Source organism: Mustela nigripes, chromosome 8 (assembly GCF_022355385.1).
Source record: "Mustela nigripes isolate SB6536 chromosome 8, MUSNIG.SB6536, whole genome shotgun sequence".
NCBI classification, from domain to species: domain Eukaryota; kingdom Metazoa; phylum Chordata; class Mammalia; order Carnivora; family Mustelidae; genus Mustela; species Mustela nigripes.
This window is the reverse complement of record NC_081564.1, coordinates 29390317-29417822: the sequence shown is the minus strand read 5'-3', so window position 1 is coordinate 29417822 and position 27506 is coordinate 29390317. Positions and strand designations below refer to the sequence as shown.

The 27506-nt window shown below is 55.9% G+C and overlaps 1 protein-coding gene across 2 annotated transcripts in view; it reads left to right on the top strand.

Moving 5' to 3' along the window:
- The window catches only part of TXNRD2 (thioredoxin reductase 2), a 49687-nt gene extending 32144 nt beyond the window's left edge, over positions 1-17543 (top strand). For both annotated transcript variants that reach the window (XM_059409101.1, XM_059409100.1), the window contains exons 12-18: positions 8506-8642; positions 11790-11885; positions 12214-12306; positions 13841-13912; positions 14079-14176; positions 15900-16109; positions 17267-17543. In XM_059409101.1, coding sequence (XP_059265084.1) covers positions 8506-8642; positions 11790-11885; positions 12214-12306; positions 13841-13912; positions 14079-14176; positions 15900-16023 — 620 coding nt within the window. In that variant the 3' untranslated portion in view covers positions 16024-16109; positions 17267-17543. The remainder of the gene's footprint in view (positions 1-8505; positions 8643-11789; positions 11886-12213; positions 12307-13840; positions 13913-14078; positions 14177-15899; positions 16110-17266) is intronic.
- Positions 17544-27506: the final 9963 nt, after the last annotated feature.

Here is a 27506-nt window from a genome sequence, read left to right as displayed (position 1 = left end):
GAGGCTCCCAGGAGGAGCCGGGCTGCGTCACAGAGCAATGTGCTTCTGAGAAGCTTCTCTGGTTTTCCTGAGTCCTCAGAATGCTTGGAAATCAGACCATGAGATAAACTCTGAGGGAGTCGGAGCCCTTCACTTGTGTGTGGTCAACACAGGCAGATTTAAGGAGCAAGGAAAACTCCTTGCAGTTCAGTTAGTGCCTCTTGCCCAAAACTTAGTAAATGGCCATAGGAAATACTCTTGTTCAGTTCATAAAAGTAAATTGAAGTAGGTTTATTTTGGTAAACACCGTGAAAGATTCTATAACTATTCAGGTCCAGAAGTGTAAGTTGACATTTATCTTAAAGTCCGTTCTAAAAGGGGCAGTGGCAAGTCTCTCCCCTCCCGTCTGCACTCCCAGTCTCTTCCTTTGTCCCCTGATAACACCTCGGGGGCCCCAAATACCCACATCCCTTCTCTCGCTGTTGGACAGAGGCAAAGGCCTATGCCAATATGCCGTCCGCTCAGCCTACGCTGAGGGCAGCAGCTCAGAGGGCAAGGGGCTGTGCCCTGGGGAAGCCTCGAGGTCCTCCCAGCTTCCAGACAGGTCCCTGGTGGGTGACAAGCCAGGCCCCCGGTGCACATGCCTGCCCTCCCCTCTGCAGGAGTCCGTTTTATTTTCTGTATTTTCAAAAAGAGCATCCCCCAGACAGTCTGCCCAATGTGATTGATGCTGGGGGTGGAAGCTTTTCACAGTCCTTGGCCTTTGACCTTGCTTCCCGAGGCGGCGCTGTGGTGGCGGCGGCGGTTTCTGGCACGCCTCCTGGGGCTGTACGGGCATGTGCTGACTTTGCTGCTAGCTCCCGGGCCAGGTTTTGTAAACAATTGGGAGCCACTTCCCAGTTTAACAACTGGGAATGTTTTCTGCCGGTTTACCCCAATAAGCCTTTAGCCAAGCATCGTTTCTGCTTGCAATGAAGGACGATCAGTGGGCCAGGAGGTTAAAATAAAGCTCTCTTGGGGCCCGAAGGGCTGGCGCAGCAAATAGCTCCGGCACCATGGGTCCTGCTTCAGTAGCGAGTGCTGCGTGCACACCGGCGGGACTTTGACGTGTGCGAAAAACAGGAGGGAAGGATGGCCCTCGTGTCAGGAGGACACACAGCAAGGGCCACGAGGAGCTTCCGTGGGGCTGAGCTTGTGCTTGGCACCGGGGTCATGGCTGGTGAGGACGGTCTGCGCAGGGATGGCGAGGAGCTGCAGTCTGCAAGCCGGGAGGACTCCTGAGCCTCTTCCTCAGCCCAGCCTTGATCTCCACGTGGTGGATTAAACACATTAGCAGTTAAAGCAGTTAATTGCTGTGCAGGGGGCCGGCTCATTGTTTGTCTCTGAATCACCCACCCACACCAGGTGTCTCAGATAATAGACTGGGAACTCGCAGCGAGGAGGATTTCCTGTCTGCAGATGTGCCGATTACGGTGCTGAGTGAAGACAGTCAGCCTGCGCCTGCCGCGGGCTCGAATTCACCCTGTGCAGTTAACCAGTTGTGGCCTGAATCCTCAGCCATCGGGGGCGGCCGTTGGGGGCGGGGGGGGGGGGGGGAAGCGGGGGCAGGATGGGGCAGGACAGGGACACTGACGGGACACTTGCGTGTGGAATCGCTTCCCAGCTGGAGCTCGGCTGAGGTTCAACTTCAACTTTGTTTCCGAGGCTGGACGAAGGGTGGCTGGAGCAAAGCCCTAGGAAAACCGGCCGCTCAAACTCTCCTGTGCCCCCCAGCATCTCTAGCCTCCTGGAAGGTTTCCTGGCCCCCTCTCGAGGCAACGGTGGACACTCTTGGTTCTTCCCTCCCTGGGCCACAAGAGTCCTGCCCACAGTCAGAAGGCCCAGACGGCTGGTGTCCCCACCACCCGGAGTGCCAGGAAGGGCCGTCCTGGCCATTCCTCAGCAGCCCCGTTGGTCTATTAGGAATCAGCCACTTCCTCTTCCTCGGATTTTGTCTTAGCAGGGAAATTGGTATCACCCACCTGGGTGTGAAACCCACAGATAACTTCCAAGTCTCTAAAATGGCATAAAGAGAGCCAGCAGGCGCTGGAGGACTGGCTTTCTAGTTTCTTGTTTTTGTTTTTGTTTTAAATCTTATTTATGGGGGCGCCTGGGTGGCTCAGTGGGTTAAGCCGCTGCCTTCGGCTCAGGTCATGATCTCAGGGTCCTGGGATCGAGTCCCGCATCGGGCTCTCTGCTCAGCAGGGAGCCTGCTTCCTCCTCTCTCTCTCTCTGCCTGCTTCTATGCCTACTTGTAATCTCTCTCTGTCAAATAAATAAATAAATCTTTAAAAAAAAATCTTATTTATGTATTTGGGAGAGAGAACATGGGGTTGATGGTGGTAGAAATAGCAGAGGGAGAAGGACAAGCAGACTCTGTGCTGAGCACAGAGCCCAACGGGGGGGCTTGATCCCACAACCCTGAGATGATGACCTGAGCTGAAGACCTGGATGGTCCACTGACTAAGCCACTAGGTGCCCCCCTACTCCGGCTCTCCAGCTTTAATCCAACTACCATATTGAGGACCTCCCTCCCTGTAGAGCCCACTTACACAAAGTGTACCCATGGACCACAGCCGGGGAGGTGCTGGCACCTGTGGAGACAGGGATGGGGCTTGCGGTACCCGGGGAGTGGAGTGCGACTGCCCAGGGTGGGCTGCAGACTCGGGCTCCCCTCTCTACCACGGGGACTGCTGGCTTTGGTTTCCAGGGGGCCGCCTTGCTCAGCTACATTTAGCTAATGGTTCCTCCATCCCACAGACACCCCTTCGAGTCCTTGTGGACTGTCTCCCCACCCTCCACCCCCCACCCCTGAGTGCTGAGCAGCAGCACTAGGACCTGGAGGCAAAACAGAAGTGAGCCCCCGAGGCTGGGAATTCATGGGTGTGTGTGGAGGTGATGTCTCTTGAGTCCAGCAAGAAGGATGAAGCAGTCCAGGCTCCTGTGCCCCCTGATAGCCATGAGAAGAGCTCAGGCTGGTGTGGGGCTGCTGGAGAGGGATTAGCAGGTGGAGCATGGGTGCAACCTTGTTGAGAGAAGCCCAGTCCAAGGCCCCTGGGCCTGTTCTTTGGGGCCGTGTCATGCTGTGGCTGTAGGAAACTGCACGAAGCTGTGTTCCTCCCGGGGGGGACCTCGGAGCAACCTAACGCATTGTGACAGGTTCCCACACGTGGACTCCCCAGGTCACCTAAGGCCCACCTTTCTCAGCTCCCCAGGCCTGAAAGGGGAGCACTGCTCCGCTCATGAGCCTCACATATTCTAACACCTTTTATTTCAGTTTAAACGTCAAGTTTGTAACTAGCCACGTGAAGAGAGACTCCAGTCTGTGTGTATGTGGTGTGTTTTCTTGGAGGGAAAGGAGATGTTCAGGGAGTTCTTCCTGTCGCCCCCCCCCCCCCCCCACAGGCCAAGGGAAGCGGCTGGGCCTGAGACCTCGGCCTTCCCCTGCCACACCATGTGGCCCTGGGTGATGGACCCCAGCTCGTGAGCCAATACCGTCGACTCTGGCTGTCATTCATCTCTGCTGTGGCTCACTGTGGCACCAACCCATTGCAGAGGCAGGGCAGCGGGAAAACAGCCTCCGTGCTCGCAGACTGGCCCTCTGCCCTCTGGGAAGCCCTGCACTGGGGCAGGCCGGAGAGCTGGCTCCTGCCTGTGTCCAGGGTCACCTTGACCCCCACAGCCGTCAGACCCAGGCCAGCCTACCTCCGCACTTATGGTCTTTTTACCAAATCAGATTCAATATTTGTGATTAGAACTTAGTGGAAGCAAGTTGTTTTTTAAAAAAAGAAGAAGAAAGTCTTAGTGAAAATGGTTATAAAGATAAATAGGCATCTTTTTTGTTTTGTTTTGTTTTTGCATTAATGTGCACTATCTAAATTTTGCAAGCGCTACTGGGAGCCGTCAACCAGCAGGAAGGTTATATTGATATTTGTAATTGTTACAGCAATAATTACCACCTACCAGTGAACGTGTCCCTTCCTGGGGGTTCCTGTGGACCAAACTGCCACTGGGCCTGGGCTGGAGGCTGCACCACATTCCAGGGCTGGCTCTGGGGGTTTAGGGCCCATATGAGCTTATTTTATGTGTTGTCGGTGCTGCACACAGGCTTGAATGGGAAAGGCCCATGTTGTGTTTTATGCGGAGTGGACAGTGGTGAGAGGTGTCCTCAGGTTTTCCTGGGGGGCAGTGGCAGGTGCTGGTGGTCACAGTAAGCCTCCAGCCTCAGGTCACGCTAAGGTGCTCGGGTCGTGGTAAGGCTCACTTATTCATTCAGCAAACGTTGAGCCCTACCTGGAACCCAGGACAGCAGGTTGGGTCCTCTGCCCTGTTCTTGGGGCCCCTAAGGTGTAGACTGGGGTTCTGGGGCTATTTTAGAAGGGGCCATTTGAGAAAATAAAAGGAGCCCTTTGCTGTTGTCATCCTTTCCCCTAAAGTCCCAAAGATGACAAGAGACACATAATAAACTTTTTTAAAAGGTAAGCCTCAAGGGATCGATACTAGAGGTGCCAAAGGTGTGAGTTCTGCCTTCCCTGTCTGGCCCAGGGTGACTCGCAGGCCAGCCTAGGGCGAGTGGCTGACTCTTGGGGCCCATGCATGTTTCCCCCCCAGGAGGGATGCCAGGAAGGGTGCTCTGTGAACCTGTGTGAAGCTGTTGGTCCAGTCTCCTGGACCCCCACCCTCCTGATACTCGCCTGCGTCTGTGTGATCAGAGCCCCTCATTCGCCCTGTCATACTCCTGCTGGCACTTAAATCTTAACTCATTATACGGATTGCCCTTCACTCGTCGGAACGTGTGCTCCAGGCAGGCGTGAAATTGGAGGGAATGCCCGTTTTCCTGTAACAGGGAGACAGAGGCCCAGGAAACTGCATATGTCCAGTTGTCTGTGTCCCTGGGCCCAGCTGAGCAGGTAGGAAGGACCAAAACTGCCATCTGGGGAGTTTTTGACCTTCAGCTTTCTCCAGCCTTCTCCAGCTGGCTTGGTGAGCGTGGGGGCCGGGCTGCCTCCCCAGACCAGTAGCGGCAGCTGGTGGGACTCTGGGGCCGTGAGAGGAGTGCTGGTCTGGTCCAGCTGCCCCGGGAGCTCTCAGGCTGATTGCGGCTTCCTGCACTACTTCAGGGCCCCAGGATGTCCTAGATGCCAGGACTGTCTTATGTTGGTAACACCAGGGTCACTTAGAGGGACTCAGCAGACGAGGCTGAGCCTGGTGAGGGAGGCATCTCTAAGGATCCATCCACACATTGGTTTGGACTCTGCGTCTGAGGAGGAAGTGAGAACATGTTTGTTTCTGGAATCTTGACACCCTTGTTGTTTGCAGTAAATAGGAGTGTCACTCAGGTATCATGTGAGAAGCTCTTGCAAGGCAGTCAAGTCGTGGAGATACGCATAAATGAAATTAAAAAGGCAAGGAATGGGCAGTTCACAAGAGGAAATACAGCTACTGAATATGTGGCCCAAAGTCCTTAGTTTTACTGGTAAATATACTGGTAGTCAAAGAAGTGGAAATTAAAACTTCAGTCAGAGGGAAGGAACAAGCCCCAGAAGGGGCCACCATCCAGGCACAGCTCCCTGCCCTGGGCCCGGGGAAGCCCCGCCTGGTCGGCGGGCCTTCCTCTGAGGACTGTCCCGAGGAACTAAACCGACACACAGACAGACTGCCATCCCCATGCCGGTGGTGTCCAGGGAGCAGAGATCCGGGAACCAGGCCTGGGAGCCGTTCAGCTGTACTCAGCAAGCCCGAGCTGGGTACCAAAGAACCAAGACCCCAGGGAGCAAGAGATCCCGGGCCTTCCGCAATTTGGGCGTATTCTGTCTACCCCTGCTGCTGCTACCCCTTTTAAATTTATCTCCATATTCCTTGAGACCTGGGATGTGGTTAGACTGACATCTCCGAGGTGTAGGGTTACCGTGGTTACCACGAGGCCCAAGGAAATGCTTCTGGTCTCCCGGGACCTGCCAGGCAGGAGTGCTGTGTGGCCAGTGTCAGAGCAAAGTAGTCTGTGGGCAGCCGGCTTTGTCCTTGGACGCTCCAGCCTCAGCCTGGAGCAATCGCCAGGAGACCGTGAGCCTGGCAAGCTGCTGGAGGCCCTGCTCCCTAAAACCGGCAGTCTGGGGCGGAGCCTGAGGGCTCAGCTCTGAGTCCCCTACCTGCAGGGACTCTTGGCCCACCCTGCAGACCCCCACCAGGCCTGCCCACTGGGCCCAGCTCTTTCCTTGCTGAGGCGCAGCCCCTTCCAGTCCCTTCCTAGTTGCAGGAGAAGCTCCCAGGTGACAGCTGGATCCCCTACTCAGGAATCAGGCCTGGGGCCCCCATGCTGCCTCCTCCAGGCAGGAAACTGGCCAGCGTGGCGTGATGCGCTCCACACACCCACGCGTCTCTGCTCACTCAACTAGGGCCGGCATTGGTGCTGTCAGAGGGCAGGGACCTCCAGAGCCTCAGGTCGCGTTGCCAGTGTCTGGTATGCTGGGCAACGGGTGTCCACCCACCCAGCACCTGATTCTTGCGGCCAAGCATACTGAAGAGGCCGGAGCCGACTCCCATGAACTTGAGAAGCACGGCTTAGCTGAGTCTCTGTGTTTTGACTTCCCACTCTGGGAGAGCAGCTGGAGACTTAAGGTTTCCCTTTCACAGGACTTGGTCTTCCAGATGCTCAGCTTAGCATCACCAGCCACCCGATCTCTCGTGTATCTGAGGCAGCACGAGCTGTGGGAATTGTGCCTTTGAAACTGTTCGTCTTTGCCTTTAGGACATACCGGGAGCCCTGCGGGGCTGCCTCTGCCCTCCCAGGGCCCCCCAGGAAGAGCTGACTCCACCACCCCTTGGCTTAGTGAGACCACACTGTCTGAACTAGGGGAGACCTCTGCTGGCACTCGGCGGTGACAAGGCCCAGGGCTGGAAGCATGTGAAGCTCGGCAGGGAGGCTGCTGCCGCTGTCCCCTGCTCCTGCCAGCTTTGTACCCGAGAGTTGCTCACCAGGATTAGCCAAAAATGACTGCACCCAGGGGTGGTTATGGTGTGTGGTTTGGGCTCTTCCTTTCTGCCCATTTCTAATCTCTGCTCTAGAGGTCTCCAAGCTGGGAATATCTGCTGACCAGGTGCCACAGGCACACGAGAGGAGGAGCTAAGGGCTTGTAGCGTGGAGCTGCCTGAGGCCAGGCCTCTAGCCTCACTTGCTGCCAGAGGGGGTTTGCGTGGCCTGCCCCGAGACCCTGAGCAGGGCTTAAGTCTGTGCCTTCTCGCTGCCTGCTCTGGAGGACATTCTACTGCCCAGCTCTGGGGACACAGGGCCACCGCCTATTCACACAGACCCAATTTGAGGGCAGGAGAGACTCATAAATCCATCACGAAGCACCATCCTGAGCATGGGCCTGCGGGAAGAGCATCCCGTGGGAGGGTGGGAACACCGGGGTCGCAGAGAGAGTGAGAAGGAGCATTCCCTATCCCAGGAAGGGCCATGTGGGGACTCAGGAGGCTATGGGCTCACTTGGGGCCCACAGGCGTGCTCCGCAGAGACTGAGATGCACATGCACCTGGCACTGCTGGAAAACGTGCACAGGCTTATTCTGTGAGAACCCGGGTTGTGTATGTCCCCTGTCTTCCCCTCAGGGTCCGATGCCTTCAGAGGCTGTGAGGCCCTGTCACGCTGTGTCCGCAACTACGGCTACAGTGACCTTCGATCATGCTCTGCTGTGTCCACAAGGCATCCAGGCCCGAGGTGGGCTGGCAGGCTCCCCAGAGCCTGGCCCCTGCCGTGGGGAAGGGTTGAGATCACTGTCCAGCGATGGGGCGTGCATACTGCTGGGTCATCTCTACTTTTAGACTTTTTCTGTGGTCAGAGCCTTTAGAACTTTGTATTAAGAAAATGGAGAATGAATGAATTTCCAACTCAAATGTGACTTCACGGGGTTTTGCCTGTCTTCTTTGAATGGCTTGTAAGCTTTATTGTCAGGATCTAATCGTACAGTGGAAATATGGGTTGGCGTAGTCTCCTGAGCAAATTATCTTTGTCTGTGCTGGGTTATCAACCACATATCCAATTTGGCCCCTGGGTTTCAGATTGTTTACAAATTATAGGGACTTTTTTTTTTTCCTTTTCCATTTTTCTTTTTTGTCGTTTGAATATGTGAACTGCTTATATAATTAAAAATCCAAAATTGTATCACAGGACTTTAGAGAAGTCTTGTCCCCGCCTGCTTCCTCCACCCCTTTCCCTTCCTTTCTGTTCCTCCTCATCCTGCTTCCTCCTCTTGTCAACTCTATGCAAGTAACGGTGTGGGGCTGCGTGCGTGTGTGCCTCGGGCGTCTGTGTGCGTGCGTGTGTGTGAGGCTGCAGAGGCCGACAGCCCCTCCACGCTGTTGTGCTTGATATTTTGATATATTCTTGACCCATGCCAAGTGGGCATGCCGAGAAGCATTCTGATTCAAGGGAGGAATCTCAGTGGGAACTGCTGAACGTCTTTGAGCCTTGCACTTTATTTCCTTCAGGTCGCATTCCAGAAACCAGAAGCCTGAATTTAGAGAAGGCTGGAGTACACACCAGCCCCACCAGTCAGAAGATCCTGGTCGATGCTCGGGAAACCACCTCCGTCCCCCACATTTATGCCATCGGAGATGTAGCAGAGGTACGGCCTGTACCTACCACCTGGTGTCACTTCCCCGTGCCCCCACCCGAGCTGGGCCTCAGGGACCTGACGAGGCTCACAAAGGCTGTGGGCCAAACCCCAAGTACTACTGGTAGTCTCAAGTGCTGGGAAGGATTGGGCACCAGCCTCTGCTTACTCAGATGTTTCTGTGGGGGTGGGGGGCTGAGGGGAGGCTTAAAAACGAAGAGCGCCATCAGCAAATCCCTCTTGTCTGCTCTGAGGGAGGGACATCTGTTTGCACACAACATGGGTCTCGACTTCCTGAAGGTGGGCTGGCGGTACAGAGCCCTAGAGATGCTCCTGGTGGGCCGATCCTTGGGGCTGTCTGGCCCTGTAGCCCTGAGCGTGACCTCCTCACCTCAGTTTACCCTCTCATCTGAGGATGGGTCAGTACTGTCCCTGACTGGGCTGTCAGATGGGGACACAGCCCCACTCACCAGGCCTGCCTGCTCCTCTCCTTGTGAGTCCCTGGCAGAAGCCCTGCCCCCCAGCCTGGGAGGCATCTGGTCCGCACCCCTCCCCTCTTCATGGCCCCATCATGGCTGGTCAGTCATGGGACCCCTGCTCCCCCGACCACCTTCCCAAAGCCCCTGGAGCAGTTGGCCTCTCCTATACATTTGCATCATGGCTTAAGGAAGTTGGCTCAGGTGGGGCCTTGGCCAAAGAAGCCTGAGAGATACACCAGGGCCCCCAGACCCCAGCAGGGCTCTTGCTGGCCAGTCCTGCCAGCATCATCAACGTGTTAGTCCTGGGGCTGCCATTACAAATCATCACAAGCTGGATGGCTTAGATTGTTAGAACTGTATTCTTGCACATTCTGGAGGCCAGAAGTCTGTGTGGGCAGGGCTGGGCTACCTCCGAAGCCTCTAGGGGAGGACACGTCGTCATCCATCAGGCAGTGCAGACTTGGAGCTACAGCACTCTCTGCTGGTCTGTGTGTGTGTGTGTGTGTGTGTTTACACGCGCACGCATGTGTGTCCTTGTTTCTTTCTTCTTGGGATCCTCATTGGATTTAGGGCTCACCCTAAGTGACCGATCCTAAATGGTCTCAATTCTTTCCTTAATTACGTCTGCAAAGAGCCTCATTTCCAAACAAGGTCCCATTCTGAGGTTCCAGGCAGACATGAACTTGGGGGATGCCTTAAACCCGCTGTGATGTGTTCTAGCATCAGCCACTTTTCTGGGTTCTTTGACTGCTGCAGGAACAGACAGAAGTCGTAGCTCTTATGGTGACACCCTGGTCGGAGTCACAGATTGATGAGTGAGTAAGTGAACTGTTTGAGGGAGATGTCAGAAGATGCTTAGTGTGGCGGTCAAGGGAAGACCTGAGGGAGGAGTAGAGCGAGCTAGAGGCCCAGGCCAGCCCAGTAAGGATGCTCGTGCCTGCCCCAGAGTGTAAGCACTGCCCTGCCCCCACTCACCCCAGAGCCCAGTTTGGGAAATGCCTGGAGGTGGGGGAGCCAGAATCTGTGGCAGGTGGGTCCCTGGGTGGGGCATCCCAGAGCTGAAGGAGCACAGGTGGCAGTTGTCCCCGTCCTTCCCTCAGCCTCTGCTGTAGCTTAAGATGGCTGGGTCTTCCGGAGAGCCTGACACACTCATGGAGACAGACCAGGGCAGGAGCCCATGCAAGGCTGGGCTTTCCCTTTGTTCCTGAGGGGCCAGCCTACCCATCTGGCACAGGCCCCTCTTGCAGAGACTTGACTCCATACAAACCCCTCCTGCAAGGACAACACGGCCCCTGCTGTGCCCATTGTACCAGACGGATCACTCCCTAGCTGTGCTCCGTGCTGGCACGTGAACCACAGGGCTGCCCCTTGAGTCCCTCAGGCTGCCCGTGGACCCAGGCTCATGAAATGGTACATGAGGGGAAGCAGACCACCAAACGGAGACAGGACCCCGGGGACAGCTTGCTGGAGCGTGTGCTCAGAGCTCCAGCCCATCTTCCCACCAAGACCTTTCTGACTGTCCAATTGACCTGTTGGTGTGGACAGAAGTGAGTGGCTTCACGTGCCCCCTGGACCGGGCAGTGCTGTTGCTCACGTGATCTCCGATGGTAGGGACGTGGCATTCTCTGGTGGCCCCTCTGTGTTCATCCTGTGTGCTGCACTCCAAGATAGCACCCATGGTCCTGGGAGAGAGTGCCATGCAGATTATACCAGGCTTTCTGCGTACCCCAGGAGCTGAGTGCGAACATAGAGGAAACCATAGTATTTCAGACTGTTTTGCCAGAAATAGTACACACAAAGGCGGCATCTACTGAAATATTAAATCCACTGAGTTGGAAAGGTCCTTCAGGGCAGTCCAAAGAGTTAACACTAAACCAGTGGTCCGGTGTGCAGTGGGGAAGAGTCCCACAGGCGGGCGGGGCGGCCATTGTCTGGTGACATATTGTGCTGCGCGCATGGACGTTTCCGCACTTAGTCAGGCCCGGTGGAATGCACGGGCTGCTTTCACGAGTTTATCTCTGCGGATCTCTATTCATTTCTGGAATGTCAAACAACATCTGCATTTCCTGCTGCTGCAGAGGTGATTGGCAGCCGGTCCCAGGCCGACGCGTGTAGGAACATGGGGGGCTGTGCACCCCCCACCCCACCCCCCTGGCTCCTGGAGCGGGACACACCCTGCGACGGAGGGGCCTCCAGCAGCAAGGCATTCGGATTTGGGATTTGTAATGGACTGTGACGTGCAAGCCAAGCTGCATGTCAGGCACACACGAAATCCTTCCAGGGCCCGTTTTAGCCTGAATCCTGGTTACTACAGACAATTAAGTAGGAGCGGGTACTCCGAGCTCTGTCCTGAGGGCAGCTCTCCAAGGTCACCAACATGAAGAAGGGGTTCAGAGGGAAGCCACAAGTCAGGGTGGGTAGTGTGGCGGGGCTCACTGGCAGCTCACCTGCTCTTCCAGGGATGGGGGCCATAACCGCAGGTGGCTCCCCAGAGCAGGACAGGGAGAAGGAAGCAAGCAGGATAAGCAAACTGTCCCAGGGCCCTGCGCCCAGAGACAAACAGGCTTTGGAGGTTTTGGATGGGGAGAAGCTTCACTAGGAAGGCATGGGCGGCGGCAGGGGTCCTGTGGAGACTCCCCCAGACGTGCTGAAGTAACCCTGGGCTCCTCCCATGCATCAGGGGCGGCCTGAGCTGACACCCACGGCCATAATGGCAGGAAAGCTCCTGGCCCAACGGCTGTGTGGTCAGTCCTCAGACGTGATGGATTATGAAAACGTGAGTACCCTCTGCCCTTCAGTGAGCTGCATCCAGCCTGGAGACAGGGTAACTCTTGGTGCGGGGACGGGGGGGGGGGGGGGGGGGGGGGGGGGGGGGGGCGTGCATGAGCCTGTGTGCACGCTCACAGGCATGTGGACCTCTGTGTGTGCACGCACACACTCATGAGTAAGGTTTAGCTTTGTGGGAGTGGCCTCGCAACAAGCAAGGGTAGCTCCCCCACCCCCTCTGGCAGACTGCTAACTTACATGTCCGGGGACCTGGCCTGAGTGGGGATCTTCAGTGTTGGGTCCCCAGGCGTGTACCTCACTTGGGACTGGCTTTCCAGGTTCCCACCACCGTCTTCACCCCACTGGAGTACGGCTGTGTGGGGCTGTCGGAGGAGGAGGCTGTGGCTCGCCACGGAGAGGAGCACGTGGAGGTATGTTGGGGCTCCAAGGACAGAGGGCTGCCAGGACACAATGCCTGTGTGGTGCTCACACCCTGACGACAGCCCTTCCCCAACCCAGACCTGGCAGGCAAGCAGGAGCATTGGTGTCCCTGCTTCCTGGGGCCTGCAGTTTGTCAAAGTGGGGCGGGGGGCCCAGAGTGCTGGCCAAGATATGGCATGGAGGGACACTTGGGACAGGAGTGCTGGAGGACAGTCCCAGAAACCAGGGCAGCATTGGGCTGTGGCCCTTCACGGGGCATGTGTCTCCCTCTACCTGGAAAGGCTCCGACTCTCCCAAACTTCTCTTGCCATCGGCTTCTGCTCCCAGAGTCCTGCTGCCCCCACTCTACCACAGCACAGCTGTGGCTTCAGGTACCCCCACCTCCCTGCCACCCCGGTCTCTGTTCCTGATCTGCGATTCGTCCAGCTCTCACAGGCCCCCCAAAAACCCGGATTTAAGTACTCCCCCCCCAAAGGAAGACTGCCTCTTGAGTGTGCTCAGTCAGCTTGCCGTGGCCCTGGGGTGGCCCCTGAGGGTACCCTAAGTGGCCTGGCAGGAGCGGGGAAGCCGGAAGCCTCCAGCATGACTTCATCTTGCTACTGCAGCAGCTTGCAATGGACCGGGAGAAACTAGCCCCTGTGTGGCCACCACCACAGGCCTCGTACCCTCTGGGAATGAGTCACTGGGTTCCAGGGCCTGCCCCTTGCCCCAGCGCCCCGGTCCCCTCCATCAACGGGCCAGGCCTGACAGGCCAGCCTTCCCCCCAGCACTTTATTTGCTATTTTTGTTTGATTCATCACAAGTACATGGGGACATATGTTCGTGGCATTCTATAATGTTGTTTTATGTTTCACAATGTTGAATGGCCAAATACGCTTTGTTTGTTTTCTTTTCAATTCTGTCTTAGTTAGAACAATATTCTCTGAAGTTCCATTAATTAATAATGGCTGTGCAGCACATGTGAGGGCCCTGCTCATTTTTTACTCAGCCGCAGCCCCGAACACGCTGTCGAGCCCTTCTTGGGTGCTGAAAGCCTCTGGCCGACAGCTCCGGTGTGGGCCAGGGGCCTCCCCAGGCCTGCCTCCCCCTCCTTGCTCAAGTGAAGGCCCAGCCAGCACCAGGGTACCCTTGGGAGGCCACAGAGCCACTGGGTGGGCTGAGCACCCCCTTCCACTGCCCATCATCACCCCATCTGCTCCTCAGCATCCACCTGGTGTGACGCTCTGAGACTCGGGCTCTGTGACAAGACATGGTGGGCTCCACTTAGCCAGTCTGGGGCCCACTCTGCTACTGTGGTCCGTGGGGGCCTTGGGTCTAGGTGGGAAAGGTTCTGTCTTGCAGACAGTGTGGCCCTGGCCAAAGGTTGGTTTTGTGTGGGAGTGAGAAGGGTGGTATTCACAGCCAACCCCACCATGTCCTTACCCCACCCACAACATGCAGGCCACGTGGGCAGTTCTGGGTCCCCACCCCATCCCTGCAGCCCAGGAAGCTATTGACTCTAGGAATTGGTATCTTGTCCCTTAGGTTTATCACGCGTATTATAAACCCTTGGAGTTCACAGTGGCTGAGCGGGATGCGTCCCAGTGTTACATAAAGGTGAGTGTCCTTGTGGGCCATGCCAGGAGGTGAGAGGCAGGGAAAGAGCTGGCACCCGGGGGTGGGGAAACTCCCTGCAACTGCCCATCCCCCCCGGGCAGGCCCGCCTGTGCAGCCCCGGGGCCCTGTCACTAGCCAATCGGACCATTGATCATGTGGCTTTCAGATGGTGTGCTTGCGGAAGCCCCCACAGCTGGTACTGGGCCTGCACTTCCTTGGCCCCAACGCAGGCGAAGTTACTCAAGGATTTGCTCTAGGGATCAAGTAAGTGGGGAGGGATGTTAGCGTTGTGCACTGTTTTGGCTCCTATGGCTCTGAAAGTTGGTGGCGCTGCAGTGGGAAGTCTGCGGCTGTGATGTTGCTCTTAGGTACCATCATCTGCATGCTTGGTAGACCATCTCCTCAGACACGGCAGCTCCCGTCACAAGAGAGGCAGCTTTCTTCTCCAGCCAGCTCTTAAGCCAGCCATACTGTGTCAGTCTGTGGCCAGGCCACCTGGGGGGCCAGGGGAGAGGCCCGAATCCCTGGCCAGCGAGGGTGGGTCCCAGTTTGGGTCTTCTCTACTTAGAATGAACAGGGCTGGGGCCCTCCTTCACGGGGCCCAGCACACCTGCAGTCATGAGCAAGGTCCGCCCACTGCCCCAGGGCCGGCATGTGCTGTGCTTTGCGGGGTCCCGGGTTCCCAGGCTTGCCTGGCACTTTTGCTGCTGGAGGCTCTGGGTGGGGGTGGTTTGTCTGGGGGCAGAGGGGTGTGGGGCTGTCAGAGGCAGGAGGGTGGAAGGCAAAGTGGAGCTGAAGGAACAGAGAAGGGCTGCATGGGCCACCCCACCATGTGCTTGGGGCTTGGGGCTGTGGCCAAGATCTAGCCTCAGAGGCTGGTCTTAGGAGGTCTTAGGACAGGGTGAGAGGTCGAGGGGCAGGCCCCATCCAGGAAGACTGATGGGGGCTATGAGGGACTAGTCCAGACACCCCAGGGGCACCCCAGGCTTCCTGGCAGGTAACAGTAATAATTTTAGGACAGAGCCAATAGAGAATGTGAACGGGCCATTCACAGGTAAAGAAAGCTAAAATAAATAGTAGAAAGATGCTGTGCATTGTTTGGAATTTTTAATGTAATTAAAACACCAAGAAACCATTTTGGTCAGTGAGGGTTGAAAGGTTTGATACCGTCCAGTCTGGTGGTGATCATTTCCAGCACCTGCACTGTGGAGACACTGAAGGTTTGAGCAAATCAGGGGAGTGAGGGGACCCATGTTCAGAGATAGTCAGGAGGAGGGTGTGAACCGGACGCTCCCTCTGGGGGCCTTCTGCCCACAGTTTGAAACACACGCTTGTTCAAGTTGGGAACTCGCGCACCAGCTATTGCAACATGTGTGTATAGATGGAAGGAGGGCTGTTTGTGGCGGCCCCTTCTGCTGACAGTGGCAGCGCCCTGCGGGGAGTCCTCACTTACTGTGCCTCTGAGGAGGGGCCTGGTGCCCCGTGGGTGGTCGCCGCTGCAGGGGGAGGGGACGTGTGTGTGACAAGAGCTGGGTGCTGAGCAGAAGAGCGCCGTGAGCAGGACCAGGCCAGGTCGGCGCAGGGCTCATCAAAGTGGGCTCGACCTAGCTCGCTGGGGCAGGTGGGGAGAGGGAGCAGGCCCACAGAAGGAGTATCTGGAGCCATGGACCCAGGTAGGTCTGCTCCTGGCGGGCTGGGAGCAGCAGGAAGCCTGGATGGAGCAGGTGAGGGGGCCGAGGGGAGGTGGGAGGTGGGGCTGCTTGGCATTTGCTGGGAGACACGTGGGAGACAGGTCCAGCAGAGATGTGTGTGGGTGTTCCTGGCTGCTGGCTGGAGAAGAGGGTAGTGTCCAGGCCTGGGGAGCAACGAGGAGACTAGGACTTCCAGGGCCCTCCCATGTGCCATCTTCTGAGAGACGGGATGATGTGGACGTGCCACCCCGTGTGGACTCCTCTCCTGAACCCCTCCCCCGCCCCGCTGTGTGCAGGTGTGGGGCCTCCTATGCACAGGTGATGCGGACAGTGGGCATCCACCCCACCTGCGCTGAGGAGGTGGCCAAGCTGCGTATCTCCAAGCGCTCGGGCCTGGACCCCACCGTGACGGGCTGCTGAGGGTAAGCAGCCATCCCTGCCCAGACAAGGGCACGTGGCATGCCTGCAGCCCCCCACAGCCAGGTTCTTCGGAGGCTCACATCCAGGTACACAGCTGGGGCAGGCTCTGGGTTTAAGGCTGGAAGCATGGGGTGGGGGGCGGGGGGTGGAGGAAGTGTCGCTGTGACAGCTCTCTCCAGATACATGGGAGGCCACAGCCACCGTGCCAACCTCAGACATGGGAGCCCTGTGCCCCAACTACAGGAGCTGAAGAAACAGGGCTGGGAAGGAGGCCCTGTGAGGGCACCCCTCCCTCACAACAGGACACCCTCCCTCCCCAGACACTGGCCTGGCTGCCGCTTGTCCCCAAATGCAGGAAATGTCTTGAGGCTGGGCTCACACCCTAGTGGCCTGTTTTGGCGCTGGGGGGAAGCTGGGGGACACTGGGCTGACTGAGCTCAGTGGGCTGTTGGGTAGGAGAAGCAGGCCTCCCTTTCCAGCTTCACTCCATGCAGAGCTGCACTGGCTCGTTTCTCTGTCACCCAGAAGGTGGAGACGCTGCCTTGTGCACGGCAGTGGCCCACATATCTGGTTCTGTTAGAGCTTTGCAAAGTTTGGCCCAGCCGGACAGCAGGCAGAAGCCTTGGGGTCTGTTCACCCCAGCCCTCTTCTGAGGAGGAAGAAATTAGTGAGTTCCTCCCTGACCCCTGCCGAAAGGTTGCGTGTGGTCAGGACCTGTTCAGCTGGTCCTGTGAGACATTCTGCAAGCTCTAGCAGCCCCGCCTGGGGTGTCCCTTGTAGCTGTCAGCCTCTCCCAGGTTTGGGGTACTGAGGGCTGAAGTAGAGTATAGACAGAGCAGGGAGCACCCCACGAGACACCCTCAACCAGGCCTCAGGGCCTGAATGGCAGCTGAAGGTCCCATGGATTTGGGCCCAGGCCTGGGGCTTCTCTTGGGGGCATCCTGGGCACCCACTGTCCTACAGCCTCCACAGCCAGGGCTGCCCTTGATACGGACAAATCGTACCTAACAGAGCTGTTTTGTAAAGAGCCAGCTGTGTTTTTATGATTTCAAAATATTTTTTAATAGTGTAGCGTTCCCTGCGACGCATCAGGCTGGTGAGGGCAGGGGCTCTCTCTGGGGCCCATGTCTCACCTGTCCGCAGAGACTCCTTCTGTGTGTGGGCACGGGAGACATGGCCAGGCCAATGCAGGGATGGCGTGACTCTCCCATGCTGAGCACCGCCCCACCCCCCACTCTTGTAGGACACCAGAGGCTGAGCCCAGGCAAGCCTCACCCCTGGAGAGCCCCGGAGGTCGTCGGCGTGGGTGGCCTCTGGACGGACTGCCCACGTGCCCCGCAGGGATGGCTCCAGGGCTCATCAGCCCCTGCACCTCGCGCACCCTCCTGCCCAGGCCAGCCCCACCAGCCCCCAATGCCAGAAGATGACGGTGTGTGCAGAAACCCACCCTGTGGGCTGCCCACATCTGAGCTCCCCACCTGGTATTTCTGGAGTATAAATAAAGAGGGTGTTTTTCTGAAGTGTGCCCCTATCTGTGCTGTCCCTAATGCACCCCCAGGACGGCCCGGGTTGGGGTGGGGCCTGGCCGCCCCAGGCCTGTCACACACAAACCTATTCTCCCCTCACAGTTGTCAGTCAGGGCACCGCTCTTGAGCTGTCCGCATGCCCCACGACCCCTGTAGCCACACCTCAGAAGACCCTGACCCTTTCTCCCAGGCACAGGGAACAGAGCCAGCACCCCCCCCCCCCGGCCCTCTGCAGGGTCTACCTGCGCCTCACAGCAAAGCAGACACTCAGCAGGGGTGGGGAAGCCGCTGGCTTTGTTCCAGAGCTACTTGCCAGTGTTGTGGCCCGGTGACAGGAGCTGGCAGGGCTGTTGGAGGCTTTCTGTCCCTCGAACGTCAGGCACCTCATTACATTTCCACCGTGGCTCTCCCAGCCGGCGTGTCTGCTGCTGCGCTCGGGCTAATCCTGCCCATTGGGGCTTGACGGGCCCCAGGAGCGCCCTTCGGCACCCAGCCGCACCTGTCAGTCACTGCAGAGAGACAGCGCTGACAGTGAGGGGCAGGGCCATGCATTGTGCTGGAGCTTTAACGGTGGTTAATCTCGTGTCTTCCTTAAGAAAACATCACTTAGTCTGCCCGCCCAGGAGCCCTGGATGGGACCCTGCTTGTCAGGGAACAAAGGAATGTCTTTGCACCTGATGGGCCTACGGGAGCCTCAGACGCTTGCTCGCCTGGTGCGAAGCGTGTGCAGGAGCTCTCAGACACCCAGTGAAGACGCCAAGTGCAGGGCTGGGCCAGCACCCTCCTGACAAGTGCAGCGTGAGACCAGCCGTGTCCCATTTAACGCACGGTTGGCAGCCACGCCCCTGCCTTGGAAGGTGTAGCTCACACTCCCGGGGAGGGGGGGGGGTGTTCCCTTGCCTAGCAGGCACTGGGAGAGGTCTGCAGAGGTCAGCTAAAACAGCTGAGCTGCTGGGGGCGGCAGGGCAGGAGGGGGCCCCTGGAGCTGGGCCGTGCCCCTGCCGTGGGACAAACATGGAGCTTGAAATGGCTCCGCTGCTTTTCTGGATGGCAGAAACGATGCAGCCCGTGGGGGAGCTCTCAGCATACACCAGACAGTCTCTGGTGCTAGGACTTGCCACCTCCCTGCCCACCCCACCAGTCAGCCAGAGGGCCAGCCAGCCTTTTGTGGTGCCATAAACCCCATCCCCCCAGCACCACCAGTGGTTTTCTCCATGCACCCTCTCCCTCAGGACGGGCTCTGCTCTGGCACACCTGCTGAGTCCATAACAACCACTCTCACGCCGTGTCTGGCGAGGTCATCCAGCCTGTGCCTTCCCCTAGGACAGAAAGAAGCGTCTATGGTGCTGGCCCCGCCAGCCTCACTGTCCAATCATGGGAGGACTTGGGACAGCCCTTGTCAGGGATGCTGCCTGTGTGGTCCTGAGGCTTCACAGCCCCCGCCTCAGGCCCACTGACTCACTGGGCATGGCGGCTCTTGCCTTCCTGGTAAACTGTGGGTAGAGGCCTGGCCTGGTTCACAAACAGTGGGCATTCCCAGCGAAGGCATGCCACAGAAGGTCATCACCTGGGCCACCTTTGGGGACATATCCTGCATCAGCTTATGCCTGCCTGGCTGTGAGGTTTGGAACCCAGGGTGCCCTACATGCCCCCACTGCTCTGGTGAGGCCTAGCAGTCCAGGGTCCCCTGCCCAGCATTCAGGCAGGTCATGCACTGGGGTCTCCAGTCTGAGTTAAGAGCATGGGGGAACTGGGCGATGTGTTGGGCGATCATCGTTTCTGTTCTGCACATCCCAGGGACTGTCCAGGTCCAAACTCACCGTGTGGCCCAAGACCCTGGGCACACCCCTGCCCTGTCCTGCCTCCTCCCAAGAAACTCAGGGAGGGGACAAAGTGGCACAGGCCAGGTGTTCTCCACCTGGCTCTGGGGCTACCTTCCCACCACCTTTGCCTGTTTTTATGGTGCAATGAAAATATGATTTTAATTTCTCAGATTGTTCGTGTAACCTATAATTAGCCCAGCGATGCCCTGCGTGCTTCTACTTATGGCTCCAGATTTCACAATGATGTTGCTTAGGGGGTGGGGGGAGTGCTGCTGCTCAGGGGCCAAGCTACCCCTTCCCTTGCCTCTGCCTCTGCTGTAAAACAGAGCAGGTCACCCTCTGGTCACCCACCGTCCCCCTCCTTCTAGCCCCGTGAGGCTCTGTCTCTAAAGGTCCTGAGGTCCCCAGGAAGGTGGGGGTACAGAGAAGGGGTGACAAGTTACTATGGAGGGCTGGACCAGGAGCAAAGGGGCTCAGCAAGCAAGGAGCAGGTTGGGCCTGAGGAGGACATCTAGGGCTGATGGGGGGCTGCAAGAAGGGGGATCAGCCCCCAGAAGGTGGCCCAGATGCTCAGTCTGCAGGTCTCCAAACCTGGTCGCTGGTGCCCACCATGCCCCCCATATCCCACGGCTCTGCTGGGACCGTCAGCTTTTTTGGGTAGCCATCAGGGAACTCTCCCTATACATGCCTCAGCCGTGTTCGCATGTGGCCGGGGTGTCCTGGCTGGGGAGGCGACCACGGTGCCCAGCCAGGGGCCCTCACAGATGGAGTTGCCCCATGAGAAACAGCTTGGCATCAGATGGTGCCTGTGGTTTGGGGTGTCTGTGTTTGTGGCCTTAGGTCTGGGCTTGCCCCTGAGGTCCCTGGGGTGGCTCATCTCCCACTCCCGCAGTGTCTCGGCCACATGCCTCATCTCACCGGGCTCAGGCAGCAGCACCAAGGTGTAGGCTGGGCTCTGTGCCATGGACCATGCCCCAGCCTGAAGCGGGCCCCAGGGGCAGGGCTGAGAACCTTGCCCCTGGCTCTACATGCAGAGCTGTTGGGAGCTACGCAGGTTGTCTGGGACCCTGTAAAACATGACACCCAAGTTAGCCAGGCAGTGTGCTCACTGGAAGCTGTGCCATTTTCAGAGACTTAGGGCCACCAGGCCCTGTCACTGAACCCTCCAGACCCTGTTCAGGCTTCAGGTGCCCAGCCCATTCTGGTCTGGGGGCTCCTTTGCAGCGTGGGCTTATAGAATGCACAGGAAGCCCACATGTAGGCATCTAGTTCTTCCAAATATGCCATGTGAGGCTCCCTGGTGCTGGGCTGATGGTTGGGGTCTGGGCCAAGGTGGGGGCCGGGCTGCCAGTGGCCATTCCTATCTCCCCAAGCTGGTACACTCCGATCCAGCCAAGTCTTCCATGTCCCAGACTTTTCTCACCCATCTCTGTGTCCCTCTGGGAGCCACTCCTTTACCTCTCTCCACTCTGAGTGGTCCCTGAGTGCCCCTGGTCTGGGCCACGGCCTTGTCTTTGTCCTGCCTAGCCTGACTAAGCCTGCCCTGGCCTCCATCCACCAAACTTCTTCCTCATCAGTGCCCACTGCTCCCACTCAACCCACCATGGGTCCTTGTCAGGGTGTATACAGGGGACACTGTGGGCTGGTCACTGCCAGAGACAGGTCGCCCGTGCCCCAGCCCCCAGGTGAGCAAGCAGCAGTAGGGTGTTCTCTTTCTGAACCAATTCTTGACCCAGATGGTGGGGGTACTTGCATACTTGGCACTATCTGGGGCCCAAGCTGGGCCTGGCTCCTCAGGGTGGAGGGTGCCCAGCCTCAGAAGCAGATGCTTGCTTCTGGCCTCAAACTCACAAGCTGTGGATCTTTGGCTTGACAAGGGGCTATGGCTTTGCCCTCACTTCAGGCCAAGTCATACTGTGGAAGAGACAAGAATCAGAGAGCACAGGACCAGGTGTCCCTCCAGTGGAGCCACACATGGGCCTGAGCCCTGCCAGCCTTTAGCCTCACACCACTAGGGGCCCCACTGCTCGTCCACCCAGGGCCCTGATCCCTATACCTTTGCCTTCCATTCTGCTGACAGGCCACCTGGCATGAGAGCTGGCCAACTGACACCAGAGGTTTCTCCTGCTCCTGCTCCTGCTCCAGGGTCTGTCCTAGAACCCCATGCCACAGCCCCAAGCCCTCTTGGTGGGGTCACCAGCACTAAAGACCTCTGAGGACTCCAGGCTGAGAAAGTGGCCCTTGTATCCTTTGTAGGCAGCCCTTTACACCCCGTCCTTGTTTCTTCCTTCCCCGGCCGCCATCTTAGACCTGGGCTTTCTGGCTGGCTGCTGAGTGGCCCTGGGAGCCGCCTTAGGCCTGTCTGATACCTGGCAGGGACATTAATAAATAAGTAGAGATATGCCCTGGATGCCTCCCTCCTGGAGCAGGGTGGGGCGGGGACGAGATGGCATGGGACCCCGGCTCTGCCCACCACAGGTCACTCTGTACCGCCAGGCTGAGGGAGGTGTTTGATGTTCCACATGAATGGCTTCTCTGCTGGGTTTTTTCACAGGGGTGGGTGTGGGTGGAGGGGTTCCTTCCCCCAAATTGTGCACACACCAGCTCTGTGCTGCTCACTACCCAGGCTGGGCATCCCAGCTCCAAACGGGCTGGACTGTGGGGGGAGCCAAGCTGCCGGGGACCCCCCTCAGACAAGCTGGTGAAGGAGGGAGGTGCACAGGTACCTTTGGAGGGGGCAGGTTCAGCCACAGCCTGTGGAGATCACTAGGCAGGAAGTGTGGTGATTAATTGGGAGAAAGAGACATCAGTTCACACGTACAGGCCAGGTCACGTCTGTGAGTGTGGAAGGATCTGTGCCCAGCACTCCTTGGGTCTCACATCAAGCAGCAGGGCTTGTCTCCCTGCCCTGCCTCCATGACTGGTGTCACCACTTCCTGTTTCTAGACTCCCCCCCGCCATACTAGCTCTGGATCTCTGAGGCGGCCCTGGGAGGAAGGAGACCAGACCTGGGGACTGTTTCACAGATGCTGCTTCTGGCACCCCCCTGAAGAACCCCTTTGAGCAGGACTGACCCACCATCCTGTCCCCCCAGTCTCGCCCCTCCCCGACTCGCCAGCCCTTGCTGCACAGCACAGCCTCCGCTGAGCTCTCGGGTTACTGGTCTCACCACCCGAGGGCTCTGGGAGCCCTGCGTGGCCTGGTGCCTGGCCAAGCACCTGTGCCTTCGAGGGCAGTGAAGGGGCTGTGGCGTCAGCCCATGGGGCCCAGCAAAGCATCTTAGAGCTGAGACTGCCTAATTCCAGCCCTGATGTGCTTTACGGTGCTTGGGTTTCCCTAATCCTGAAACCCAAGCCAGGGTCCCAGCAGCCAGTCCAGAGCCATCAGAGCAGGCAGCAAGAGGACCCCCTCCCATGGGCCCCCTGGGTTTGGAGATGACCCCCTAGGACAGGGCAGAGAGCTGGTGCTTATGAGTGAAAATCCGACCCTGATGAACCCCAGAGGAGCTCAGGAAACAGCACAGCCCTCTGTTGCCTGGCTGGTCATGTCCCGGCCTCTTCCCAGGCAGAAAATCCAAAGGCAGCGGCAACAACAGGAGGGACTGGCAAAGCAGATCCAGCTCAAGCCCTCTTTGCTCTTGGCCTCTCGAGTTTCACAGGACAGTGATCCGGCCTTGTGGTTCCACAAAATTAAACTGTTTTTTTTTTTTCCTAATAAAATTGGGATATTTGGCTTATAACTGATGATCAAATAACACCAAATCCTTGGGAATGACGTGGGACCATAAACAAGAGATGGTGTGACCTTGTTACATAGCAGTGGGGGGTCACTGGAGAGCCAGCTGGACCCAGCTCCCTGCCTTCACCACTGGCCACTCACCCAGCTAGGGCTCCCAGGCACTGGGCACCAGGCTTATGGGTGTGAACATCCCAGCAGAGGGCACCCCACCATCTCTCTTTTTATAGCTTTATTAGTGAGGCACACAGGCCACGTTTGGTGAGAACAGCTAATGGTGCCTCGTGGTCTTTAGCATCTTTGAAGAATTTTCATACCCATAAATTTCCCCAAGCAGATGTAATTAGCTCCTCAGCTACCAGGGTCAAGATATGGGACTGAATGTGGGGAGATCAAAGCAATGTCCAGATGTGTTTTCTTGGGGCCTCCCACTTGGTGAGTGAGACCGATGCCTAGACCCCCCAGAAGTCCCCATGGGGTGCAATGGTGCAGCCGGGGCACAGGCCCGCCGCCATCCTCCCCGCCGAGGCCTCAGCGCCAGGGCCCCACCAAGGGAGAGGGTGGATAGGAGGCGAGACCTCCTCACAGCTTCAATGGCTCATTGTTCTGCCCTCAGTGGCTGGAATTGGGCCGGGTGATTAGAATAATAAAGTCCTAACAATCAGCCAGTGGTTGGGTTTCCATAGCTTAGGGAGTATTTGATTTTCAAAGTCTTTGGCAGGGGAGATGGTGTATAAATGGAGGGTGTTGTTCACATCAGCCTGTTCTTTGGAAGTCAGGGTCCCATCCAGCACCTTACTGCTCTCAAAAAGATGCTTACCTGTCAGCTCCGCAGTGCCCAGGCACGTCAGCACGGGAAGCTGCCCCAGGAGGCCCAGGCACGGCGGCGTGAGTGAGTCCTGCCTTCACAGGCTCAGACAAGCCCTGACCCCCAGTGCAGCCTCTGAGGGCTGCCATAAGACCAGACACCCACCACCGTGGAGGCGCTCAGTGAGTTGGGGGTTCATCTTACTCCTGCCTTGTACCTTCTCCCACAACACTTTAAGCCTTTGCCCATGCTGTCCCCTTAGCCCCAAACTGGGCCTCCACCATCCTGTCCTGTCTGACTTCCCTTCCTTGGTTAAGATTCAGTGCAAGGATCCCCCTCCAGGAAGCCTTCCCTGATACCCAGCAAGGGACCTGCCGAGGGCTCCCACAGAATGGTGTTTTCCTCTCAGAGGAGCCACCCTCATTCACGTCTTTGTCCCCAGCATAATGCCTTGTACATAATAGGTGCTCAAAATATGGCTGCCAAATAAACATTGGCATGAAATCTTTGTGTTTTCCATACCAAAATTTCCATGATGTGCCACTCTGCAAGGTCTGAGGGCTATGCTCTTGCCACACACTATGCATCCTTGGAAAAGGGGTAATGGCTTAGAACCCGACCCAACTTCCTTCAGCTTGCCGCCTCCTGGTTCTGACATGCCAGGGCCACATGAGGTGAGTGGAACACGAGATTTGCTTCAAGCATTTCATCAGGCACCGTGTGTCCTCACCACAAAGGCAGGCATAGCAAGATCGGTGCCTATAAAGTAAGTGTAAGATGGGGCCGGTCTGAGTAATGACTGAGCAGCTTACCCAGGGCTAACTTTCCTGAGTTAGTAATGGCCAATTCTAGATGAAATAGAAAGGGCTCAGTCGGTTAAGTGTCTGCTTCCCTTCAGGTCATGATCCCAGGGTCCTGGGATTGAGCCCCGCATTGGGCTCCCTTCTCCCCTCTCCCTCTGCCTGTTGCTCTGCCTGATTGTGTTCTCTCTTCTCTGTCAAATATATAAATAAAATCTTTAAAAAAAAATAGAAAAGGTAACTATTTGAAGGCACTAAAGAACAAGTAAATAAAAGTAGTGGAAACTAGAGGGAATCCAACCTTTGAAAGGAGAGAAATGTCCTGGGTGAGATCCGCATTTGTACTGCTTTTCCCCTAAGCACCCTCTGCATGACATGGCATGGGTGACTGAAATGTGAGCAGAAAACTGTAATCCTTTTGGCTCAATGTTCCAGAGAACAGAGTTTAGGTCAGTCAGAGCATTTGGAAATGAGGAAGAAAGTCCCTGAAAATGTGCATGTAAATCCTTAGTTGACTCCTGGACTGCTCTTGTATGAATGAAACTCAAGGGGTCTAGTAGGAAGATAACAATGGACAGGTATTTTGGCTCTTGCCTACCACAAAGGAGAGAGAGTGCGGATCTCAAGACCTGCCAAGGTGCGGAGACTGTGCAAACACCACGGCTTCTCCATTGAAACCACTGGAAGTCCATGCCTTAGGAGAAAAAAATTATGTTCCAGGATGAAAGGATTTGTGAAATGAGGACCAAGGACAGAACTACAACAGACCTACCCTCGCAAATATAAAAGTAAGCTTCCGAAACTTTAAAATGAAACAAAAACAAGTTAACAGAAGAAAATCCAAAGCCTCTACCAAGTGCCATTTATAATGTCCAAAATGCAATAAAAAAGTACTAGATGGGTAAGAAACATGAAAATGTGATTTTTTTAGCCAAGAAAAAAAAGCAGCTAAGAGAAAGCATCCCTAAGTCAATTCATTCTATTTTATTTTATTTTTTAAAGATTTTATTTATTTATCAGAGAGAGAGGGGGGGAGAGAGCAAGCACAGGCAGACAGAATGGCAGGCAGAGGCAGAGGGAGAAGCAGGCTCCCTGCTGAGCAAGGAGCCCGATGTGGGACTCGATCCCAGGACGCTGGGATCATGACCTGAGCCGAAGGCAGCTGCTTAACCAACTGAGCCACCCAGGCGTCCCAATTTATTCTATTTTAAAACAGGTATTATAAATATGTTTAAGTACTCAAAGGAGAAAAAAAAAGGGTCGCAATGAATGAACAGAAGGAATTTCAGCAGAGAAATGATAACTGCAAAAGAGAACCAAACAAATTCTAGAGCTGAAAAGTACAACAAATAGAATGTAATTGGATGGACTTTAAGTGACCATAGGTTGAGATTGGAGATGACTTCTGCTCAGGTCATGATCCTGGGATCCTGGGGTCCTGGGATCAAGTCCTGCATAGGGCTCCTTGCTCAGGGAGGAGCCTGCCTCTCCTTCTGCCTGCTTCTCCCCCTACTTGTGCTCTCTGCCCCCTGCCCCAACATATAAATAAAAATCTTAAAAAAAAAAAAAAAGAGAGAGAGAGAGAGAATGACGATACAAGAAATACAGACCAGAGGGACCATACTAGAGTCTAATGTAATTGTGGCTCAGAAGGAGAAAAAGAATAAGAATGGGGCAGAAAAAAAATCTGAAAAAGCAAGAACCAAAAATTTAATGAATTTTGGATCAACTTACATATGTAAAAATATCAGCAAATCCCAAGCAGTATAAAAATGAAGAAAACATGAAAGCATATCTTGGTCAAACTCTTGAAAACCAAAGATAAAGGGAAAATCCTGAAAGATGCCAGAGGAATAAGGACACATCACATTTCTGGCATCAGAAAAACATGGAGATTGGAAGCAATGGAACAAAATTTATGTGTGAAAAAAAATAAAGCCAACTCAGAAAATCTATGTGCAATGACAATATTCAAAAATGAGGGAGAATGGAAGGTATTTAAATGATGGCTGAAATAATTCCTCAGCTGACACACACCGCAAAAAAATGCAATAGGAGTTTCTTCAGGCCAAAGGGAAATTGCACCAGATGGAAGCTCAGATTGACTGAGAGCAAAAAAGAGTACTGGATATGGGAAATATGTAGATCAATTGGGAATAAAAGTTGGTGCAGCCACTCTGGAAAACAGTATAGTGGTTCCTCAAGAAGCTAAAAATAGAGCTACCCTATGACCCAGCAATTGCACTACTGGGTATTTACCCCAAAGATACAGATGCAGTGAAAAGAAAGGGCACATGCACCCCAATGTTTATAGCAGCAATGTCCACAATAGCCAAACTGTGGAGGAGCTGAGATGCCCTTCAAAAGATGAATGGATAAAGATGTGGTCCTTGGGGCTCCTCGGTGGCTCAGTGGAGTAAAGCCTCTGCCTTCGGCTCGGGTCATGATCTCGGGGTCCTGGGATTGAAACCCACATCAGGCTCTCTGCTCAGCAGGGAACCTGCTCCCCCCACCCTCTGCCTGCCTCTCTGCTTACTTGTGATCTCTGTCTGTCAAATAAATAAAATCTTTAAAAATTAAAAAAAAAAAGATGTGTTCCATATTTACAATGGAGTATTACTTAGCCATCAGAAAGGATAAATATCCACCATTTGGATCGACATGGATGGGACTGGAGGGGATTATGCTGAGTGAAATAAGTCAAGAAGAGGAAGACAATTATCATATGGTTTCACTCATACGTGGAACATAAGGAATAGTACGGAAGACCATGGGGAAGGGAGGGAAAACT